At 39.6% G+C, this 24960-nt stretch overlaps 1 protein-coding gene across 2 annotated transcripts in view; it reads left to right on the top strand.

Annotated features, from left to right (window-relative positions):
- Window positions 1-21572, top strand: part of Exoc1 (exocyst complex component 1) — a 42266-nt gene extending 20694 nt beyond the window's left edge. The window contains exons 10-19 of one of the 2 annotated variants that reach the window (XM_038328011.1): window positions 4961-5066; window positions 8857-8901; window positions 10289-10452; window positions 10992-11099; window positions 12685-12761; window positions 13665-13893; window positions 15227-15410; window positions 17447-17646; window positions 18949-19143; window positions 20905-21572. In XM_038328011.1, the coding sequence (XP_038183939.1) occupies window positions 4961-5066; window positions 8857-8901; window positions 10289-10452; window positions 10992-11099; window positions 12685-12761; window positions 13665-13893; window positions 15227-15410; window positions 17447-17646; window positions 18949-19143; window positions 20905-21057 (1461 nt within the window). In that variant the 3' untranslated portion in view covers window positions 21058-21572. The remainder of the gene's footprint in view (window positions 1-4960; window positions 5067-8856; window positions 8902-10288; window positions 10453-10991; window positions 11100-12684; window positions 12762-13664; window positions 13894-15226; window positions 15411-17446; window positions 17647-18948; window positions 19144-20904) is intronic. The other variant, XM_038328019.2, reaches the window with a different exon arrangement.
- The last annotated feature ends 3388 nt before the right edge of the window (window positions 21573-24960 follow it).

The raw sequence follows: 24960 nt of genomic DNA, 5'->3' as shown, positions 1-24960 counted from the left end.
AGCCTCTTCAATGCCCTTCTTCCTCTTGAAGTAGATTGGTGCTGCCAGGAAGAGATGTGTCTCATTGTCATGAAAAGTCTTGAGTTAATAATTTAAACATTTTAGCCGGGCGGTGGCGCACGCCTTTAATCCCAGCACTCGGGAGGCAGAGGCAGGCGGATCTCTAAGTTCGAGGCCAGCCTGGTCTACAAGAGCTAGCTCCAGGACAGGCTCTAGAAACTACAGGGAAACCCTGTCTCGAAAAACCAAAATAATAATAATAATAATAATAATAATAATAATAATAATAATAATAATTTAAACATTTTAAATGCCATATTCTGAAGGTCTCTGAAAGATTAGGAGAATACCTATCTAACTGAACTATATCTTTATATATCTAGAAAACCTAACATGACTAGAAGCTTGGCTATTATAGATGACTCTTTATTACCTGTATTTCTTAATTATACATTACATTTTTAAATGAGCTGCACAGACACAATACCATGATCAAGAGCAGAAATGTAATAAAACAAAACTGATCTTAAATTGTATCGATAGATCAAGATCCATACTAATGCACAGTATTTATATCATATCCAGCTTTAAATGTAAACAAACATTTATAAGTTCTCTCCAGACTGCTTCCTGCTTTTTGTTGAATGAAGTAATTTTGGGGGGTGTTTATGGCAACCTTTCAGGGGATCTTGGTTCATCAAACCACATTAGTCTGGAAGGATTTCCCAGGTCCTCATCCTGTGTAGAAACGAAAGAACCACTTTTCCAAAGTAACAAATCCTTAGACACATATTTTGAAGACAAGATACCTTTAAAGTATATATGTTGGTTACTTAGCTCCTTACAGTCAAAAAAATTCAAAGAAAACACAATAATATACATAATCCAGACTCTGTTCATATTTTCTCTTTACATGGCATATTTGTTTTTACTCTATTACTTTTCTGTACTCTGTCTCTTTAAAACCATTTATTTCTTTTTATAACTCTCTAATTTTTTTTCTCTCTCCCAAGCTTATGTACATTTATCCAACACTGTGACCCATTTAGAGGTCCTTTTTTATCTGGATTTGTCTTTATTGCATATCTGTAATTCTTTTTCTGACCAGAAGTGCTTCTTAAAATGCTAAGCCCTTCTTATGAACTTAAGTGGTGGCATTGCTAGGGGAAATATGGTACTGTCTGCTTGCTCCACCCAGTCCAGCATAACGGAGCTGTTTGCTGCCTCTGAGAGCCATGTACATTGCCCCATTTTTAGGCACACAGCCGGTCTGTGTTGCTGTTAAGCAAGTTGTAGCACTCTGCTCAAAGACCCCATTTAAATGCTCCATAGCCGAACCTTGTCAGAGTTCGTGCACGGCCCAGGAAGCTGCAGTTTCAAAACAGCACAACTTTTTTTCTGCTACTGCTGAATTAGGAAAACCTCTCTTAAAGGAGCCATGCCTCTGCTTCCTTCTAGCAAACAGAACCCACCCAAGAAAATGCAACTTCCAAACCATGCTTAACTCTGGTCTTTTGTGTCTAGGATTCCTTTTTAAGCTTTCCTTTTTTAAACTTTTAAAAAAAGCAACTCCTAGCAGCTGCCATAAATTTGTGCTTCAGGGGAGGCAGAGAGATAGGTAGGGAGGCCAACAAAAGACTGGTTGTGTTCCTAGCCATGTGTTGAGGTTAATATTTGATGGCAGCACATTTTTTAATATCAGTCCACATATGTCTTCTCTTTGGAGTACCTTTGCCTATTTAAAGTAAACTCTGGCTCCCTGTTTCTAAGCTGGGGTGAGTCTTTTTGTTGTTTTGTTGTTTGTTTGGCTCACTTTTTCCCCTCCCAATTCACTTGTCACATCTTCCTAGTAGTTTTCTTTCTGGTTTTGAATTAGTTCAGTTTCTTCTGTTTCACTCCTCAGGAACTAGCAAACCCTGGGTTTGAACCCCACCCTAACCCACCCTGTTGTGCTCTCTTCAGATCCTTTCTCTTCTTTGGTTTTCTATTACAGTTTTTAGGGTTTGGTTTTTGTTTTCTGTTGATTTTTGTATAGGGTTTGTAGCTGGGCTGGTGTTTACCTTTCTCCTCTGGTAGTATGCAGAGTGCCTTCCGGTACCATGAACACTCGTCAGTAGGTGGGAGGCTCTAGTTAGGCGCCAGCTATTAACTGTGTCCAGTGCTAAGTGTTGTCTTCAGCAATAGGACCTTACCATTCATAAACTGAGATTTTTAAAAAGGGAAGATAAATCTGGCAAAAATATATTCAAACCATAATTTAAAAAGCCTTTTAAGGACTGGAGAGACAGCTCAGCTAGTAAAGGGGCCTGCTGCCAATCCCAACAGCCTGAGTTCAGTTCCCAGGACCCTCGCGGTAGGAGAGAACCAACTCTCATAACTTACCTTCTGACTTCCACCAGCTCTTCCACTCTCAGCCTCTGCCCCACCCCCATACAAACACAAGCATTGTGGATGCACAAAAATACTTTTCAAAACTAATGTCTATCCCCTGAAGTGTCCATGTGCATCTGATCTGGCTTGCTAGTGTTGATATGGTTCTTTTTGCTCCTCAGATGGGCTTTTTGAGTGTTACGCAATTCTTCTGTTACATTATTCTGTTTTGTTTTATCAACAGAATTCTGATTTGGAGGTGCATTAAATAAAAATATTTATAGTACTCAAATTCTTTCCCTTTTGAAGTTTTAGGAGATTAATATTTTAAATAATTAAATACATCTTCTTAAGAGTTTCATGCAAACAAGTGCTTTGTTCCCTAGTGACTATTCAAATAAGTAATCAATAAGCTTTTTGCCTAATTGTGTTCTCAGAGGATTGTCTTAATCTTTACATACTATGCATTATTCATGAATGTACTTTAAAGTGAAGAAATAAGATGAGTGCCAACCTAGTGGTGACTTATGGATCATTCTCTGCTCAGAGGGTAGTTTTTTCCTACAAGAGGGTAATTTTGAATGATACTACTAATGAACTTTTTAAAATGAACTTATTCCCCAGCAATGTTACTTGATCCTTTGGTTTGAGCTTTTGGTGCACATATGTGTACACACACACACACACACACACACACACACCTTATATGGCCAGTTTAGTTGTTGAAATATTGTAAAAAAAAAAAATCAGGAATTGCGTTTAAAAAGGAATAAGAAATGATGTAAGAACAACAAAAAGAACCAAAGTAAAACAATGAGCAAGCCCATATTCTTTTAGCACTCGGTTGGGTGTACACAGCTCACATTTGGTGGAATGAATAGGAAAAGCCCACCCCAAGTTCTTGAGGGATGAGGATTTATCTTCGCCATCACTCCCAGCTGCACTCAGGCTCACTTAGACCTTATTTTTGTTTCCATAACTGGAGCTTGTGGAAGGCATAGGGACTATGGCCATGTCTCCATCTGCTCAGGCACCTTCTCCCCCAGGACTCCAACGTCTGTCAGTCTGAGCATATAAGGTGCTTCCCTTGTGATTACGGACATCTGAGCTTTCCTCTGTAGTAGTAATACCTGGGACTGACTGTTATATCTCCGTCTTAGTTCTAGTGCCCTCCTCAGCAGCACATATACTGTAAAATTAGAACAACACAGATTAGCAAGACCCCATGTGTACATGGGTACATGAAGCATTCCATATTTTTATGATAGAAAATCCTCATACTCGTGGATAGGCCAATCCACACTGTGATTATCACTCTTAGTTCACAGTTGAGGCATGTGCCTGGCTGTGTTAAAAAGAAGAAAAAGGTCTCTGGAAGACAAATTAGCCAGCACAAAGCAAAATTGAAAAGGCTGCTTGGGACAACAGTATTTAAATTTCAAATCAGATATTACAAGGAAATTTTGTGGTGCATTTTAATTTGTATGTGCTTCTGAATTAATACACGATCATAGGAAATAGCTGCTTAGTTGAGCGACTCTTCTTACAGATATGATCTGTATATTGCAAAGGGGCAGACGCTAAAGTATGTTAGAGAGCCTGCTCTATAGAAAACGATAGATTGATTTGTGATAAAGAATCTTGAAGCTAAAATTCTGTCCTGAGCTTAAAAGAATAGCTGCGAATAATTATTCTACTGTAGATTTCTTAAAATTTAGCTAAATTATTTAATCATTTAACTTAGGACCTGGAAAGACACGTGATCTCTACTATTGAAGAATCCTTATAGGGCTACATAGAGTATTTCATGTAAGGATAGACAACTGTGATAAAAAACAAATTAGTCTTTATTCTGAATAATATATGTTTTCATTTAAGGCTCAATTAACCACATCTGTTTCAGAAAAATTATTTTGAAAATTGTGTTGTATGTATACTAATGAAATTCTGACCTTTGGGTTTACACCCAAAGCTGACAAGGGTCAGGGAAATCAGAAGATCTCCTCCATTGCCATTGGCACTGCTGGGCAACATGGTAGCGTGGAGGGAGAAGGGCGAAGATTCCTGGAGTCCTTCAAAGTGAAGTGGCATCAGCCTTATGAAGATTCCTGCACCCTTCATCTCTGTAATCTGCCCCTAGGAAATTCCCAGGGAACCAGAAAACCCACCGTGACATTGTCGTAACAACATTGAAATGGCTCCAGTGTCCTTTGTTAGAGAATTGGATTACTGGATTGCAGTGCACCACACACTAGAACACTGTGCCTCCATTACAGTGCAGCAGGAGAAGCTCAGCTGCTCTACTTCACATACCCTAGCCTGAGTGGTTGCAACCCCATTTAAAATGTACCAAGGCAATGCGTAACCATGGAAATAGAAGTGTGATTGCTTGACTTGGCATTTCTGTAAATTTTAATGATATGCTTCCTTACCTATTCAATCTGCTTTGTTTCTTTCTCAAGACAGAAAATAGCCTAACTTTTTTATATTCTCTGAAATACACTAAGGTTTAAAAGCATGAAGGATTTAAATAACGATTAAGGAAAAAATTGTTAGTTTACTAATAATTACATATTTCATTTATTTTAAGAATTACATGGATTATTTATCCCGACTCTATGAAAGAGAAATCAAAGATTTCTTTGAAGTTGCAAAGATCAAGATGACTGGCACCACTAAAGAAAGCAAGAAGTTTGGTAAGCCTAGCAATGGGCTCAGTGTCTGCTTTTGAAGTAGTCTTACTTACTGAATGGTAACTCCAAGTCTTTAAACAAGGCGGGAAAAAACACAATAGAGTTAAAGAAAGAGGAGGGCTAGCTAATATATTTGATTTACAGATGTTTCAAAGAAAGTGTTTTTGAAAAGAAATGTGTATCTGTCAGTATTTTTTTCACAAGCTAAAACTATGTAGTGTATCAGTCCAGCAGCAGTTGGGCATTCACGCTGTTATTAGAGGTCACTGTTGCTAGGGAAAGCAGAGGTGAGAAAGTTAAGTGCAGCCTGGCAGAGAAGGGATTAGGCAAGAGACTGCCTGAGTGTGGTTTCTGATCCCCAAGACCTTTGCAGGTGGGGGCCAGTCATTGTTCTCCACAGAGAAAGAACTAAAAGTCATTCCTGGCTTCTTACTTCTCACTGGCTGCTTTGAATTTAGAAAAAGTGTTTATTTTCTCTCTTGCCTGTGGTGTATAGAAATGTCACCGAAATCTCCCTTGTGATTGTTCCTTATTTTCTAAAGCAAAATATTTGGGGTGTATTGCTTTTTATTTTCTAATATTTAAAGGGACAAAAACATGGTTTGAAAGAAAAGCCGGTGAAAGTATCAAGCTAAGAAAAGATGTGCTGAGGCCACGTTCTGCTCTTGCATGTACCCATCTCTGGAGTTCTCTTTGGATGGAGTTCTGTGCCTATTCAGATCCAAACCTGGCCTTAAAGGGCTACATCGTGTACTCCTCGGTGTCTCTGGAGTCCCTTTAGAATGCTGAGTTTAGCATTGACTGTTGAAATGAGCCTGTGCCCTAAGCAATGGCAGGAAACAGGCAGCAATGTTGAATATTGCTGGGTCCTGCTCCCATCTGTTCTTCGGGGCAGAGAAGACTGCCCTTAGATGTCACCAATTTTAGCCACTGTATTAATTACTGTGGTCCCGATTTTGAAGTGCTTTGGATTTGTTAATATGCTACACTTTATAAAATACTATCTTGGGACAGTAGGCTTTTGAAAACAGAAATGCTAACTCATCCTAAAGGCTAATTGTTCTAAAACAGCAGTGTGTTTATATTTTGTTGATGTTTCACTGTGGATATGTTATGCCTTTTTGGCAAAGAGCATATTATTAATGCAGTTACGTGTTTAATGTTTCATTAAGTATATTCGTCATCACTTGTTAATGTGCCATTTTATGCTGAGAAATCTCTTTTCAGTATATCAAAACAAGTTGCATATACTTTAAGATAAATGATATAAAAATACAACTTAAATAAAATGTAATAGTATCTTTATATTATCATCACATCTTAAAGCTTAAGCCTTTTCTTACTCTAAGTTCTTAAATTATTTTGTTAAAATATTTTAATTTACATAATATAGATTTAAAATACATTTTTATAATTTTAAAGCAATGTCATAGCAAAAGGATAAATCTGTATTTATTAAATGCTGATGGATAGGAGGCTAATTTGTGATAATTCATCACATTAGAGTATTGGTTATTTTGTTATCAAGTACAAGAGAAAAACTAAATTCAGGGGATAGCAGCAGTTTGTTGGTCTCTCAGCATTTGACTTGTTAACATTTTAAAAGTAAAATTCAAGTTAAACACACATGTCTTCAGAAATTCCGAGTTAAATAGGTTGAAATTTTTCCTAAGAGATTTTTTTTCAATAATCCAGATTATGTGTAAATGAATTCTAATAGTAACTATAATTAAAATTGGAACCCCTGGGTTTGGAAAGTTAACTTTTCAGTGACTTCAAGTTATCACTTTAAATAGAAACTTCTTATTGTCCTTGCTCTGGCGATGCTGGAAACAGTTTACCTTGTAAAAGGAAGAACATGACATAGTGGGCATCATCAGAATGGGGACGCCTCTTCCTTTCTGGAAACTTAATTTTATCTTTAGCATCACTTATTTCAAGAATTCAAAATAGGTTAATGATGTCAAGAGAATATGCTCTTTGTGATAAAAATCTCTATATAAATTATTCCCTCTTTTGATGAATAATTTACCTCGATATCCTCAGAGATGTAGGGTTTTCCTCCTGGCATTAAAACTTTGATGGATTCTTCCGTTCCTCTTCTCCAAATGTACTTAATGAGATAGAGGCAAAGGAGACTGCTATTTTTACTGGGTTTCCTTCCTCACTTAAGATGCATACTTTAAAGACAGGTGTCGCTGGGGACAAGGTAGTGCTTACATGTGGACTTCAGCTGTTGGGCTTGGCATATAACTGTATATAAAATACATATCTTAACTATAAGAAACAAATAAGTTATTTGTAAAATATACATAAGATTTTAGTTCCTTTGTATATATAGTTACATGATTATAGTGCCCCTGTTTAAATATTACAAAATCTTTACAATGATGTTTGAAACCATCTTATTGTTTCTCAATGAAACTAAGATTTTTGATTCCAAAGGTAGTTGAATACAAGGCTGGATTCAAGGCTTGGTGGAAAATTAATTCAGTAAATGTTTATAAATGTCCATTGTAAGCACTGGAAGTGTAGCAGTAAACAGAGGCCCTGATCCACTACTCTTGTATTTATCATCTACTGGAGATTACTTAAAGATATTTAAGACTTTATCTGAGACTTTGCTGCTGAGAAAGAATTTAGACTGTTTTGAGTTCCAAATTATTAATAGGCAGTACTGGTGACTAGTCATGATTGTCTGCTTAAAAAAGACTTTGAAATAGACTTTGCTCTCGGAAGGTGAGCCCACAGAATGATACCTCAGGGCCCCCGGAATAGTGTTCACATTAGCGGACAGTTAGCTGCATTGTGGGTTTGCCACTTTAATATCTGCCCTTCTTGTTCCACGTCCCCTTGAACTTCTGGTGGCCGAAGCTGGCATCCCAGTGCTAGCATGGGAATGACCAGGTCAGAACTCTACCTGGGCCTTTTCCTCGAGTGTGGCCTGGCACTGTGCTGGTTGACACATTGCTCTCTGTTTTTAAGCAGCTTTTAGGTTACTGTTTATTCTTTAGTCCCATTTTATGATTCGGTTTTTATCTTTCATCTGAACTTCTGAGTGTGAGTTCAGAATGGTTCATGGCATAGGCTCTAACATTGATACATACGGCATAGAGCAGAGTTTGAGAATAAAAGAAATGTCCGATGTCTGTGATAGATTCAGACTTCCCTAGCTAGTCTGCCCCTCGCATTACTCTTCCACACACAGCTCCTGACTGCTGCCTTGTATTCACAGGCTAGTTACCAAGGAATTCCGTGCATATTTGATTTTCATTTTAAAGCTATCTTCAAAGGCCCACTTGCATTATCTTTGACAGATAAAGTAAAAGATTAATGTGGTGGGGATTCCCTTCAGGGGCTTTCAGGAGATATAAGATTGTTAATGTCTAAAGCGACCCCTTCATTCTTCACTGTATTAAATTACTTGAGCTTCATTTTCTCAAGAAACAAAGTCTTGTGAATTCATTCTTTTAAACGTAAGTGTACCAACTTCCCAAGCTAAAACAACAATCCCACTCATTTAAAGGGTTGGGGAGAGGGTTTAAACACTGATACTTTTCCTGAATATCTAAGTAGAAGCCCCACATTAAAGGAGTAGTAAGACGTCTCCGTAGTTTCTCAACAGTCGCAGAGCAACTCTCCATGTGTTTGCACCTCTCATTAGTCAGTGCTCACAGTTCTTTGCATGTGTCTTTTAAACTAGAGCTCTAACTGCCTCTTGTGCATGGTTTGTGCAAATTGCAGTTTATTAACTTGTCTTTGTCTTTGATGCTTGCAACCTAATCCATCACAGCTACACTGCCTCGAAAAGAAAGTGCTGTCAAACAGGACCCAGAGAGTGAGTATGCTTCTGTGCTAGTAGGCGCCCTCAGTGCATGGTTGTTAATGTCTAGATGTTAGTTACCTGTCTTGAAAACATTAATAGCAGGTATGTTGATTGCACCAAATCGCCAGGTATTGGAAAAAGAAACCCAGCATGGTGGTTGTGTGTACATCCAAGAAATAAGTGACGTGGTTACAGTTACACAGCGAGGGCTGAAAGCTTTGTTGTCAGGGTTTATAGGAGACCTTAACATTGCACTTCTGTTACAGGCTGTGTTTAGAAGAGCTAACTATTACTAGAGGGGCACTGGAGGGATGGCTCAGCAGATAGGAGCACAGACTGCTTTTTGAGAGTACCTGAGTGCAGTTCCCAGCACCCACCTCAGTACCTCACAGCCACCTGTAACCCCAGCTCTAGTGGGATCCGATGCCTCTGGCTTTGCTGACACCCTCCCTCACATGCACATGCACACATATGCACAATTAAAATAGTAATAAAAATAAATCCTTGAAAAAAGTCTTAGAGGTCTGGTAATGGTTTGTATAATGAGGTCAAAGCTTGAATTGTCCTTATTAGAACATCATTTTCCCTTTCTGCCCATTAGTAAATAGTGCAAGTTAACAGAGCAGTATTCAGGAATAGTGGTTTCTTAAGTGTTGTACTGTTTATATTCTGAATAAACTTTATATGTTCTTCTAAGCATAACCATTAATTCCTTAATGTGTGGAGGCTGTTACTCATTTTCTCCATGGCCGTGATGAATTCCTAAATTCTACCTAAGCACAAATGTCTCCTACTTATATGGCTAGTGATGTCACATTTCAATTATATTTTAAAAATATAAGATGCACATGTATCTGCCATTAGCTAAGTCACCTGCTGAGAAAAGCAAGGTTTTTAGATACAGGAACATACTAAATTTAATCATAAATGATTGGCTTTCATGGGAAAATTTGTCAGGAACTGATAGTTTCTTGTGGTCCAACTTCACAGATTGGTATTTAAAGTAGAGATGATTGATATTTGGCTGTAGGTTTTCTTTAAAAATATTACAGAGTTCTGTCAACTGTAGTGTTAGCACAGCTAACATGACCCTCATCTATGTTCCTGCCCATCTACTTGAGCTTAGAGATAGCACCAGATGCTTTACTTTTAGGATGGGATGGGGCAGGGCATAGACTATCTCATCAGCAAGGCCCTTTCCATGCTAGTCCATAGACACATGTAGCTCTCCTTCAACATTCTCTGCAGTAGGACCCAGCGTTAGTGAGTGTCATGGATTCTACAAAACATGCAGTAGAATCTAAGTCCCAGAAGACCGAGACTCTAAAAGGTAGCCCTTAGGCGGGTTGTAGGTCTTTTGTTCCTAAGACACAGCTTTCAAAGTTCTGTCATTTCTTAGGTCTCCATGGGAGCTCTGGGAAACTCACTGGATCAACTTCTAGTTTGAATAAACTGAGCGTCCAGAGCTCGGGCAATCGCAGGTCCCAGTCATCCTCCCTGCTGGACATGGGGAACATGTCTGCCTCTGACCTTGATGTCGCCGATAGAACCAAATTTGATAAGGTAAAATAACAGACGATTCTTAGCACTAGCATGTGATTACCTTAAGTGTTTTCAGAGATGGAGGCTCCTGAGACAACTTTTAAGTCATTACCATGCCCTCCAATTCTTATTTGAATCTGAAAAAAAAATCCCCATCAAAAATGGCAACTAAAATATGATTTATCTATTAAGTAACATAGCTTCAATAACATTTACTTGTTACAAATATGACATCAAATCACACCTTAGTTGTTTGAGGAATGACAGAATCAAGAAGGAGTAACAGCTTCACTGTCGGCTGCCATGCCTCGAGTAAGTTTCAAGGTTTGTCTTCCTTTTGTGTTCGAAGTGACTGTGAGTCTTCTCTTCAGTCTGTTTCAACAACCTTGGTATTATGTTACTCTGTCAGTCGTGGGAAAGTTTGTCTTTGGCATATTGGAGGAGTCTAACTTAGGAAATTATTCATACTTTGACCTGTGTCCTTGCTGAAGAGTGAACTATGGAGTTTGTTTAAGCATCCATGCAGTTCTTTAATCCTTGGGTCATTTGATTTCCTTCAGATCTTTGAACAGGTACTGAGTGAACTGGAACCGCTGTGTCTGGCAGAACAGGACTTCATAAGTAAATTTTTCAAACTACAGCAACATCAAAACATGTCTGCATCAATGGTATGCTTACGTTTATTTGAACAGTATTCATAGTCTGTAACATAATTAACCTAGTTACTATTATTATGTGTTCACAATTTCAGTATCCAAACTGAAAAGGAAAGATTTGCAATAAACCAATCTTTAAGTATTCTTGTTATTCACAGAATACTGAAAACAGAAAAGTAGTTGGGAGTTTGGATTTCTAGTATCCAGAATGTCTTAAACCAGCAACCTCTGTCCTAACAAAGGAGGAAATGGCTGCCTTTGTTCTGTAGAGAACATCATTCAAAAAGCAATTTTAAGCAGGATGTGGAGGCTCATGTCTATAATTCAAGCTTGGGAAACTTGAGAGGATTATATGAGTTCCAAGCTAGCCTGGGATGCAGAATATAAGATCTAAAAGACCACATCCCGCCAATTTTATTTTAGTGTCCCCAAAGAAAAACACAACCTAAAAGATAATGCTGTACAGAGGGGGATGGGGGCATCAGCTTGAGTCCGATTTTGTCTTGTGGCCTTGCAGGTGTACATGTGCGCTGTAGCTGGTGCCCTGATCCCCAGACTCTGCTCCCGTAATGGGAATATAGCAGTCCCTCCTCAGCCCCTTCAGGGTGTAAGTGTAAGAGGATGAAATGAGAGAATTTCTGGAAAATCACAGATCAAATGAGAGTCATCTCAAAAAAAGTTATGCCTCAGGCAGCCAGCGTATGCAAAGCCATGACAAGATGAGTTAGAAATTCGTTACTATTGGGAGTCTGTTCCTCGTAGTAGGAGTGTTGCTTGCTATGCTTCAGAAAGAATTTATGATAGCATTTATATATTTTTTTATTATTTTTATTTTATCTCTGTGCATGTTTTGTCTGCATGTTTGTCTGTGCCCCACATGTGTACATTGCCCAGGCAAGCCAGAAGAGGGTGTAGGATGCCCTGGACCTGGAATTATAGGTTGTGAGCTGTCATCGGGGGAGTGGGGTGCTGGGAATGCAACCTGAGTCCTTTTGGAAGAGCAGACAGTGCTCCCAACTGCTGAGCCATCTTCCAGCCCCACAACATTTTTTAATGCTGAAGTTTTCATTCTAAAGTTGTTCGATGTTTTCCTTTTTTTGTTTGTTTGTTTTGTTTTGTGGCAAACTCCCTTTACTTCTGAGTACATTCCTGGTCTCATGTCCTCTTCTCTTCACAACCATACCACATGTACACATAAATAAAGATAACTAATTTTTTACCCTATATTAGTCCTTGGGGGTTGGGGTAAAAACAGGCTGGTAAGATGGGTCGGTGGGTAAAGGTGTTTGCTGAGCAAACCTCATGATCTGAACTCAATTCCTGGAGCCACACACGAGTAAACTGAAAGAACAGCCTCCACCACACTGTCCTCTGCCTCCATTCTTGCTCTGTGACACTTCACATGTGTGCGCATACACACCCACGCAACAGTTTAATTCTTTTAAATATAAGAACACATTTCATGAAACTTTCTTAAATAATGTATATGTTACCTTAATAGCAGTGAAAATATTACTGTTTTCCATAAAGTTTTTTCTTGTAGGTGTTTTAACATGTAGCAGGCTTTTGGTATATAAATATGTCACTGTTTTTGCAGACTGAAGCAGAAGACATGGATGGTGGTTCATTATCACGACAGCATAGTTCTGGCACACTGCCGCCTGTTTCATCTGAGTATGTCTTTATTATTATCTCTTGTTTGTAATGGAAAAGATAAACTTGGATTGAGGCATAAGAAAGCGTTGCTAATGGAAATAGCCACATGATTCTCAGTAACCTGCTGGTACCCATATAGAATAGACCTGTGTGTGCTGTTCTAGCTGTGTTGCTCTTGCTATGATGATGAAAAGCCCTGTAAAAGCGAAGGGTTTATTTTGTCCCATAGTTAAGGTGGGGAAGTGAAGGCAGCAGGAACTTGAAGCATGTGGTCATGTTCTATCAGTGTCAGAAGAGGAGAGCAATGAGTGCCTGTGTTTAACTCACGTTCCCCTTGTTATACAATCCAGAAGCCAGCCCAGGGAATGGTGCCACTCACAGTAGGCAGATCTCCCCACCTCAACTAACCTTATCAAGGTCATCCCCCATGGACATGTCCAGAAGTGGCCTAGCATAGATAATTTCTCACGGATACACATGGAGGCATGTTTCCTGGGAGATTCTAGATCCTGTCAAGGTGGCAGTCAACGCTAGTCATTACATGTGCTCACTCTCCTATTGTTGGTCCTATTATTGGCCCCATGAGAGTTATAACTCTCCTGTTACTAGTCCTGTTATAGGCCTCATCTTGAACTGTTCTGTCTAGAAATCACAGATGTATGACTCCGTGCTAGTGTTTGCTGGTAGATAGTGGACTTCTTAGAGATAGAAAAGCACAGTTCAGTGCCTGGCTTTACAAATGAAGCAAACAATTGGCTTGTTTTATATTCAAAACTGCTATAGAATAGTTTATCATAGTTTGACATTTTCAGCTGCAGTACCAATCTTTAGCTATATTTTTATATACTAAACTACAGTTACATTTAAAGGTGGATTTACCTGAGGTTTATATTAATTAACTATTTCTTGCTTTCTGAACAGGAAAGATATGATTCGCCAAATGATGATTAAAATATTTCGCTGCATTGAACCAGAACTGAACAACTTAATTGCATTAGGAGACAAAGTTGATAGCTTTAACTCCCTTTACATGTTAGTCAAAATGAGTCACCACGTGTGGACTGCACAGAATGTGGACCCTGCGTCTTTCCTAAGTACTACATTGGGAAACGTTTTGGTGACTGTGAAGAGGAACTTCGACAGATGCATTGTAAGCTGTAACTCAAGAACAAGTCACCATGTGAAACGGCCAATTTGTTTAATCCAGGGTCTCGTACTCATAACCCCCAAAGCTGTGAGGCAGGGAATTGGCAGCAGTCCATTTGAACAGAATAAGTTGGAGCGTTTGGCGAAACAGGCACATGCATAGGGACAGCACAGGGACAGCTTCTGCCCGAGTGACTCAGTGGGTCCCTGATGACTCAGTTTACTGATCTGCGACATTTGGTTTAATGAAACAATTGAAAGGCATTTGGATTTGTTGTTATTTTCAAATATTCTAGTAAAATTGATTTATTTTAATTGATAGTTTAAATAATTAGAATTTATTTTAATTAATAGTATGCAAAGTCATCCTACTATCTCTTTTTAAGAATCAGTTGCTGCTGGGTGGGCGTGATGGCACACGCCTTTAGTCCCAGCACTCAAAGACAGAGGCAGGTGGATCTCTGAGTTTTAGACCAGCCTGGTCTACAGAGCTGTACAGAGAAACCTGTTGCTAATAACATCTAGCAATCATCATGTTCATCATAAAATAAAACAACAATACAAGTTGCTTTATTGTTACCTGTTAGACGTTTACAGTTTGCAGGAATGAATAAGCCTGGTTCTTTAAAACATTTCATTTTGTTAATGTACTTTTGGAGTTTTATCATTTGAATATGTCTACTATATAGCCTGCAAGTTATATCTAGTTCTTAAATATCCATAGAATATGGCAGGTGAAAATATTAAGGACAATTAAAACTCACTCCATGCTTTATGCTTAAGCACTGTCTAGATTGGGAGTGTATTTCAGTGGTACATGGTGTGCTTGGCATGTGTAAGGCTGGAGCTTCATTCCCCATCATCACACAGACAGCACATCCCTCTCCAGAAGTGTTGGTAACTAGGAAGACTTTGGGGAGGAAAAGGAAGAGCTAACAAAGGCTGAGTGACAAAGGCGGAGTGAGTGACCCTGGAAGTCAGAGAGGCACTGTCCATTTCCAGAACGTGAGGTCCTGGTGCTTTTATCAGCACATGGCCTGGCAGAGGAAAAGTGCGTCAAACCTGATAGCCTGAGTAATTCTAGTTGGAATACAGACTTGAAGCTCAAAATCCTTGACTGAATCATCTTTTAAATAAGTTTAATTCTTTTCCTTGCTTTTATTTTCTGAATGCAGTGCAGTATAGAATGTTTCTATCTAGAGAATCGCTTTCCTTTGTTAACTTGTTGCGGTTCTAAGCAAGCTTCTCCAGTGCTCTGTGCACTGTGTGTGCATTTGGTCATCTGTGGTCTCTAAGTTGCTTGTCTTTTTCTCCCCTTGCTCTCTGCCTTACTTTAGAGTAACCAAATAAGGCAAATGGAAGAAGTAAAAATCTCGAAGAAAAGTAAAGTAGGAATTCTTCCATTTGTTGCTGAATTTGAAGAATTTGCTGGACTTGCAGAATCAATCTTCAAAAATGCTGAACGTCGTGGCGATCTGGACAAAGCATACACCAAACTAATCAGAGGAGTGTTTGTTAATGGTGAATTTTTATAGTTTGTTTTAAAGACCATTGTGGCTCTTTCTGTTGTTTCTGGGTAACTCTGAAGCTGGGTCCAGATGTGCTCACTGTTTTTAGTAGACTGTAGTCCCTTTAGGCTTCCTGAAACTGAGCATCTGTTAAATATGAAAGCTAAGCATCAAATAAGCTGACTAATCCCCATCAAGAGCCACTCTTGGACCAGGCTCCTAGGCCTTATCACTATACGAACTTGAAGGGGTTTTTTTTTTTTTTAATGTAAAAAATGACCTTTGCATTTTATTTATTTATTTATTTTGTTTGTTTGTTTTTGTTTTTGTTTTTGTTTTTTTTTTCGAGACAGGGTTTCTCTGTGGCTTTGGAGCCTGTCCTGGAACTAGCTCTTGTAGACCAGGCTGGTCTCGAACTCACAGAGATCCGCCTGCCTCTGCCTCCCGAGTGCTGGGATTAAAGGCGTGCGCCACCACCGCCCGGCAACCTTTGCATTTTAATAAGGGTCTTCTGGGTGCTAGACAAGGATGTCTGTGTAGTGCTTATGAGTCAGTTCACTTAGGCTGCAGGGTTTTTTTTATCTGTTACCCAGGGAGTTTCGCTGTGAGCAGGTATGTGTGAAAGCCCACTAAGTTGGGACCATTTTTGGACATGTTTTTTGAAATTGTCTGATTACTTACACTCAGTGATTTCAAAAGCAAAAATTGAACAGGAAGTGAAAGAGGAGAGGGGAATGGAAAAGTTTGTAAGTAGAAACATTAAATGTTACAAATAATCTTTCCCATGAAAGATTCCCATGAAAAAGTCTATTTTCTAGTTTTTGTGAGTGCATATGAGCATATTTTATTTTAGAATCAGATGAAATGAATAAAATATGTATGGCTTATGTAATCAACATTTTTTTTTACTATACTTTAGTATACTATTTCATACCCTGGAAACTGCTTAACTCCATAAACCTGTTATCTTTCCTTATCCATTAATATAGATTTCTGTCTTGTTTTTATTTTTTGTGTTGCTTTGATAAAATACTTTGATAAAAAAGCAACTTAAGAAAGATTTCATTCACATCACAGTCCAAGGTACAGTGCATCATGGCAGAGAAGTTATTAGGTCAGCAAAGCTGGAAGCAGCTGGGCATATACATCCACAGTCATAAGAAGGTAGCAGTGAATGCTGCATGTTAGTGTTTGCAGTCCAAGATCCTCTGGCTAGGAAACTGTCCCACCCACAGTGGGCAGATCTCCCACCTCAGTTACTGTAAACAAGATCATCCCCCACAGCCATGCCCCAAGGCCCATCTCTCACATTCTAGATTCTGTCAAGCTGACTGTACTAACCATTATAGTAACTATAATTATTTTAATGGCCATGTGGTCTTCTATATACCACTATTTACTTACTGAATATGCCTTTGGTATGTTTTAGTTTCTTTCTAGCTAGAAATGAAATTGGTGATTCAAAGGTTTATGTATATATCAACATTTTACCAAATTATGGTGCAGAGAGTTTATATCAGTTTGATGCTCTGAGTATTTGGTGGAATGTATACTCTACAAGTGCTAGATATTACTCCCTATTGTCAACTTTATCCCTTGCCATAGCAGTAGGCGTTAAATGCTCTCACCCATTTTATTGTACGTCATGGTTTTGCTCATGGTGTTCAGGTAGGAGTTTTCTGCTCTTATTTTTGGGTCGTTCTCAGAAGGCCATGCTATCACAAAATTTGATTTTTAACTCAATATATTTTTCTTGATCCTCATAATCCTGTTACTGCTTTTTATATTTAAGTAATTGAACATTTTAGAATCTAGCCATGATATTAATCATCTGGCTGCCCTAACATAGCAGCTATAATTCATAATTCCTCTACTGATTTGAAAAGTTACCTTTATTCCATACTGAATTTCCACATGTGCGTGATATTGTTTGAAGATGGTTGTTTCAGGAGGCTGTGAAGACTTTGCAATGCAGAATATTGTGTTTAGTCCTGAACTATTTGACTCATATCAGAGAAGTTTTCGTTTCTTTTTCTGCTTTGATTTTAGTGGAGAAAGTAGCAAATGAAAGCCAGAAGACCCCCAGGGATGTAGTAATGATGGAAAACTTCCACCATATTTTTGCAACTCTTTCTCGATTGAAAATCTCATGTCTAGAAGCTGAGAAAAAGGAAGCCAAGCAGAAGTACACTGATCACCTCCAGTCTTACGTCATTTACTCCTTAGGACAGCCTCTTGAAAAACTAAACGTGAGCAGATTTTCATTTGGTCTTTCCTGCTTTTGATCTGATAGCATACAGATGCTCAGTGTACTGACACAGGACAATGAGGATGGAGGCTTGGTTGTTGAAGCTGCCAGTGTGCCAGACGTTAATAGATGTCCTTTAATTCGTATAAATGGTGATACACCCAGGTGTGGAAGACACTGCTATAGTCCTCACTGCCTTGAAGGCTGAGACAAGAATTATATTCAATCCTGCATGGACAGAACTCGGTCTCAAAGTAAATAATACATACATAGAACAATGATCTGAGCTAAGGTACTGTTATCCCATTTTACAAATACGGAAACAAAGTGAACTTGAGGGGGAACCTTGACCAAACTCTCCCCATCTTTTTCTTCATAAATGGCCAAGTTTTACCTAGTTCAGGGGAAGTTTTCAAAAACTTAGTCAAGATAAAAGAACAAGGTCAGGCATGGTGGCACACGCCTTTTATTCCAGCCCTTGGGAGGCAGAGGCAGGTGAATCTCTGTGAATTCAAAGCCAGCTCAGTCTACATAGCAGGTTCTAAAATCACCAGGGCAACACGGAGAAACCCTTTCTGGGGGAGGGAGGGAGAAAAGGGGGTGGGGAGAGAGAGGAAGACAGAAAAGGAAAAGAAAAGGAGAATAGGTTTGAGGTAAAACACTTGATGAGTTTCTAATGTCCTCGTAAAAGTATGCTGTAACCCCAGCTCGGGGACACGGAGTCAGGCAAGTCCTGCGTCCTCACTGACCTATAAATATAGCCTAAACAGTGAGTTCCAGGCTTGAGGCTTGGTGAGAGATCTTGCTTCAAAAAATAAAGTAGAGAAGCAATTGAGGAAGACAACCAGATGTCAACCTCTGGCCTTCACCCCCCACCCACACACATACATATATAACACATAAGATAAAAAAATTATTTTGTACATTGTCATTCTTTTTTGACTTGAGTCATTTCCCTGAGCAAATGATGAATAATAAAATTAAGAAATGATTGTTTTGTTGGGTATAATGGTTTGTGTTTATAATCCCATCCCAACTTGCAGAAGGCTGAAAGAGAGAGAAAAACCCTGAGTCTATAAACATATTAAATGGAAAATGAAGCAAATGATATTATTTTCTGTATACTCACATTACAGAAACAGAAAAGAATCTAAGCGGTAGAAAGTAACTACTGAGTACCATGGTAATAGATGATAGTTATTTTAGCTTCTCTGCACTTACATACTTTTAAGCCTGGTTTTTACGAAGTTCAGGTGATAATGTAAGGCGTTCTTAGCCATTATTCGTTTTCATTTCCTTGAAGCATTTCTTTGAAGGCGTTGAAGCCCGAGTAGCGCAGGGCATACGGGAGGAGGAAGTGAGCTACCAGCTTGCATTCAACAAGCAAGAGCTTCGCAAAGTCATTAAAGAATATCCTGGCAAGGAGGTGAAGAAGGGGCTGGATAACCTTTACAAGAAAGTTGATAAGCACTTATGTGAAGAGGAGAACTTACTGCAGGTATGTTCTGCTTCACAGACGCGGGCTTCTCACCACAGACGCTACACATGCTCTGTTTTAGTGCCTCGGCACCCGTAGCTGAGTGTGGTGCCACAGGCCTGCACTCCCAGCACTTGGGGGTTAACGCGCAAGGACACAAGATCTTCTAGGCTTCATAGTGAGCTCAAGGCCAACCTGAGCTACACTCTGCCTCCAGAAAGCAAGACAAAAAGTAAAAGGCAAATGAAAGTTCTGTTAAGCACAGGTCAGGGTGATGATTGTAAGGAAGAAAGGTCCGTATGTAATTATTTCTGCTTTATTGTATTTTTGTATATTGTATTGTTTGTATTTTCTAAGGTGAGACATCGCTTCTCTGTTTAACTGGGGTTTTGTCTTAAAGGCTATGCTTAATGAATGTGGTATTGCTTAGTATGGTGCAGGGGCACGGAGTGAGGTTGGAGCTAGAAATGGATCTGTAATCTGGATCCAGATGAAGCTGCAATTTGGGGAAAGTTACTTGCCTCCTGAGCTTCAAATTTCCTTATTTCAGACCTGAAGCCTCTCTCATGGGCACTGGCATTTTATAGACAGGAGATGGAGTAGCACAGCAGCAAGCCTCATTCCTGAGCAGTGGGGCCGGAGTTGAACCAAATTTAAGCTATATCCTTTATAAACTATGCCAGAAGACTTGGGGCTGGGGATAATAGCTAGTTTCAGCATCATAGACTTCATAGACATGCTGATCATGATGCTGCATTTGTGTTTGCTTCCCAGAGTAGAACAGCATGCTAATGAGTGGCAAGTGTGGTACTCAGTGGAAGGCAGCACGAACCAAATGATTAAAAGCAAATGGTGTAACAAATACCATGGGAGATAGTGACTGGTCTTAAATTAAGACTGGTCTTAAGACAGGAATGGAGGATTTAAAAGGCTCACCGGAAAACCCTAGAAGAGTATATCCCCTCAGTTGACATGCTGGGATATGATCATAGTTCCCACCCTCTCCTGGTCCTCAGGAGACTTAAATTGCATAGTGCTGATGCAGATAAATTTAATTCAATTTAAGCCTTGAATCATTGTGTGTATGGAATTCTGTCTTGAAATTACCTGCATGCCCACCTCCGTGGTAAGGCTGTGAATCAGGTAGTTGCCTGGATCATCCTTGCTTTCCTTCCCCAGTATCAAGCAATGTTTATGCCATCAATTTTTGTTAAAGAAAAAATTTAACTTTGTCTGAAATGGACCTTAAGTGTTAAGTATTGCACTTCCTGAATATGGTCTTCGTTCCACACATAATTGTGCAGAGCCGCATCTGTTGTGGATGTAGAGTCTGTGAAATAACAGCTAAAGCATGCCAGGTGCGTGCATATGGCAGAGCTGTCCTAAGAACTCTGCTTTATTCCCGTTTCAGCTAGGAAGAAGAAGTGTTGTTAGCCACGCCTTGTTTACAGATAGGAACTCGAGGTCACAAGTCTTAAAAGTAGAAGGACTAGCCAGGTGGTGGTGTTGGTGGTGGTGGTGCACGCCTTTAGTCCCAGCACTCGGGAGGCAGAGGCAAGCCTGGTCTACAAGAGCTAGTTCCAGGACAGGCTCTAGAAACTACAGGGAAACCCTGTCTCGAAAAACAAAACAAAAAAAAAAAAAAAAAAGAAGGACTAAGGATGGCTTCAGAATGCATTTTCTTAACTATCATGCTGTACCAAATTCTAGATTCCCTTTTGCAGTCTGTTCTCTGTGTTTTCCCCTCACAGTTCTTGGCTTTCACTTTCTGTTTTGTGATAGGTGGTGTGGCACTCCATGCAAGACGAATTTATACGCCAGTACAAGCACTTCGAGGGCTTGATAGCTCGCTGCTATCCTGGGTCTGGAGTCACAATGGAGTTCACTATTCAGGACATTCTGGATTATTGCTCCAGCATTGCACAATCTCACTAAACAAGCCTGATGAAAGAACAAGAAGAAACAAGCACACGCTCAGTACGCCAACACTACATTAAAAAATAGAGCAAGTGCTTTAAGAAGGCAGACTCAAGCGTTTGTGTGTGACTAAATGTCAGATAACTGTGGTGCTCTGCCCCAGGTCCTGAGTGCAGAGCGCAGCCTGGGGGTCAGTTCTACTTGACCTCCCAGTGATGTACTTATGTAAGCCTTGATCTCATCGTGAAATGCCTTCAGCACTCACTTCTCAGTGCTGGGCAGGACATTTCCCTTCATTGTCAGCTTCCTGTGTATGCCAGTGGCTCTCCTGGGAGGAACAGTGGGAGTTCGGCACTCAATCCTCACCGGCTGCTAACAAATCATGGAACTCCGGGAGCATTATACAGTATTGTTTGTCCCTTGTTTAACACGTGTGCACATGGGCAAGGGAGCTGAAGAGGTAGTCAGTTACCAGCCTGGATTTTGAGGATTATGTGGCTCTGTATATTAAATAAAAAGTTTTTTAAAGTTGATATTTGGTAATATCCTTAGGTTTTATACTTGTTGCACAGAAAAGCAAGAAGCTGTGTATCAGAACTTAGAATTTTAGCAGTATATTGTGCTAATAGTGCTCACTTGCCCTCATGATGCTTGTCAGTTTGAGACATGCTGACTTGGTTCATCACCAGCTTGGCAGCGAGGGTCAACTGCTTCATGGAATCATTATCTATTGCACTTAATTGCTTATTAAGTCTGAGTTAAAAAGTAAAACATAAACAGACACTAGTTCATGGAAAGGAAAAAGCAAGGATGTCCTTAGTCGTGCCTGCAGTGTTGGATACAGCCACAGTCTGTTTTCAGTGAGGTTCCAGGTGACTGGAGCCCAGCCTGCCCTCCTGCCCTGCATTAATTTGCTGCCTTGCTCTAAGTGTGCACACTGAGCACAGTGGACAGTGGCATACTCACGCTGGGAATTCTTGTGAGGAAATTGGCCCTGGAAGAAAAAAAAGAAAATATGTCCTGCACATAGTTCTTACCCTGTACAGCAACCAATGCAGTATATGTTTAAGAAAAGCCTGTGGGGCCGGGCGGTGGTGGCGCATGCCTTTAATCCCAGCACTCGGGAGGCAGAGGCAGGCAGATCTCTGAGTTCGAGGCCAGCCTGGTCTACAAGAGCTAGTTCCAGGACAGACTCTAGAAACCCTGTCTCGAAAAAATCAAAAAAAAAAAAAAAAAAAAAAAAAAGCCTGTGGGATGATTCAAATTTATGGAGAATCCCAAGTAAAAGATGTCCATAGTGACAGTAATTTTGTATTTTAACAAATGAAGCTTGCCTGAGGATCAGAGTGCAAAGTTAGCCACACTGGTCAGCCATAAAGTCCAGGCAGTGGTGGCACATGCCTGTAACCAGCAGCCACACTGATTGGCCATAGAAGCTGGGCAGTGGTGGTGCACACCTTTAGTCCCAGCACTAGAGAGGAGAATAAGACAGGAGAAGACGAGCTCAGGATCTCCATGGGCAGTCTGAGGTTTGGTGGAGAGCATTGCAGTCTGCAGTCACACTGAGCGTAGGATGGCCTCTTTGTTTGTCTGAGCCTTAGTAGAGGTAAGAACTCTCTAGTGGCTTGGCTGCTTTGCTTTTCTGATCTTCAGCTTGAACCCCAATATCTGTCTCTGGGTTTTTATTATTTGTATTACATCTGGCACCCAACTTTTTGGGGTACAAATTCACAGAAAAAGCCATTTCCTGTGGCTTTACAGCCACTGGCATAGGCCAGAGCTACACGTGGCCAGAGTCACCACTCTACTGGCTAGGTTTTCTTCTCTCCTGGTGGGCTTTCCCTGAACCCCCTTCTCAGGCTACTGCCAAACTAGGTAGCTGCCTTGAAATCCAGTCAGGCTTTTACTGTTCTATCAGCAACAATAAACTTCACACCTTCATCATCATTGGCAGGTTTGGTGGGAAAATTGGAAATTCTTTATGGGAGAAATTAGTTAAAAGAGCTTTTTTCCCACATTGAAAAATGGGAAACACTATTACAATAGATAAAGTTAGGTCTCTGCATGATCATGTAATGCATGATTTAAAAGTGACACATTAAATGAAGTGATAGTCAACTGGGATTGACATACTATTATCATTTTGATAATAGTAAATAATATTACTGTTTTGATAATGCTTGGTTTATCTCTTAAAAAGCTATTTGGTATGACTGCCAAGGTACAGGCCTTAGAAAAACTTAAAACAGATCATAAAGATATTCAGATTCAAACAGAGGAATTTAATGGAGAACCAATTTCAGTATTACATTACAGAGAGGAATAGCCTAAGGTTTTCAAACAACCATCCTTAGTATATCCAGTAACCTTACAGGAATTGCCAAATGATACTCTGTAAGAGCTGAGTGGACTCTTGTGCCAATGTTAGACTTAAGGAGATTCAAGGAAATGATGGTCTCATATGGCATGCATTCACCTTTTGTGAAGCAAATGTTAAACTCATGGTCAGTTTGTAATAGAATTATCTGTAAAGACTAGAAGACTTGGTTAAAGTGGTTTTAGAGGCTAGTTCACAATTACAATGGAGTATGTGGTTCAGAGAAGGGGTTAATGATGTGGGATTCCCTTCTATGTGCTGAGAATACCATTGGTTAATAAAGAAAGCCGGCTTGAGCCTATAGCAGGGCAGAACACAGTTAGGTGGGGAAAGCTAAACTGAATCCTGGGAGAAAGGAGGAATAAAGAGAGAAGCCATGGAGCCACCTCTGGAGACAGACGTGCTGAAACCTTGCTGGTACGCCACGACTTTGTGGTGATGCACAGATTAATGGAGATGGGTTAAATTAATATGTAAGAGTTAGACAATAACAAGCTAGAGCTAATGGGCCAAGCAGTGACTTAATTAATTCAGTTTCTGTGTGATTATTTTGGTTCTGGGCAGCCAGGACAAACAAATAGCCTCCTTTCAACAAGCTAAGACTATTGATCAATAAAGTAAAGGTAGAGGTATGAAAATCTCCCAAGATCATCTTAGAGAAGATTATACTACTAGAGAAAGGTTATCTTTATATGATGACCATGCCCTGGCTTTATGCCACACAGCAGCTTTGAAAGTTTGGGACAGAATTGGAGAAGAGTCATTTACTAAAGTTATACAGGGTCCAAGGGAAGCCTTCACAGGTTTCTTACAAAGATTGATTTAAGCAGTAAATAGAATGATACCAAATTCAGAAGCTAGACAAATAGTAATTGAATTTCTGACTTTTGAAAAATGTTAATTCTCAATACAAAAGGATAACTAGGCCTTTAAAGGCAAGGTCACCACCCTTGGAGGAATGGATCCAAGATGCAATCAGTATTGAATGATGCTTGGATAGGAGAGATTTGAGAAAAAAATCAAAATGTTAAGTATTATAATTAAAGAAAAATTTAAAGATAAACAAAGTCACCTTAAAAGGCATTGTAAACAGGGTCTTCCTAGAAATAATGTTTATTCTAAGAATAATCCAAACAGAATGCCTCTCCCTTCTGGATTATGCAGAAGGTGTGGCAAAGACAGGCATTGGACTAATGAATGTAGTCCAATAACAGACATTCGAGGTAAAACTTCACTTTCAGGCAATACCTTGAGGAGGGGCCCTTGCAGGCCTCAATGCCAAATCTGGTTCAGTCATTTTCTGCCATCGTAGAGGAAACTCCTTCCCAGAGCAATTAAAGAACCTAATGCCTATTGTAAGAAACCATACTCTTCTAGATAATAGAACAGCTCTAGAAGAGAGAACAAAAAATTCAGGACAAACCATAAAGCGAGTATTTTGGCAAACATCTATAAATGAATAAAGATCAAAATTAAAAATATGAATAAATGGAAGATAGGTGTGGATGTAACAATAATTTGCCAGAATGTGGGCATCCAAATTG

This window comes from Arvicola amphibius, chromosome 1, assembly GCF_903992535.2.
Source record: "Arvicola amphibius chromosome 1, mArvAmp1.2, whole genome shotgun sequence".
NCBI classification, from domain to species: Eukaryota; Metazoa; Chordata; class Mammalia; order Rodentia; family Cricetidae; genus Arvicola; species Arvicola amphibius.
This window is presented reverse-complemented; position numbering and strand designations above follow the sequence as displayed.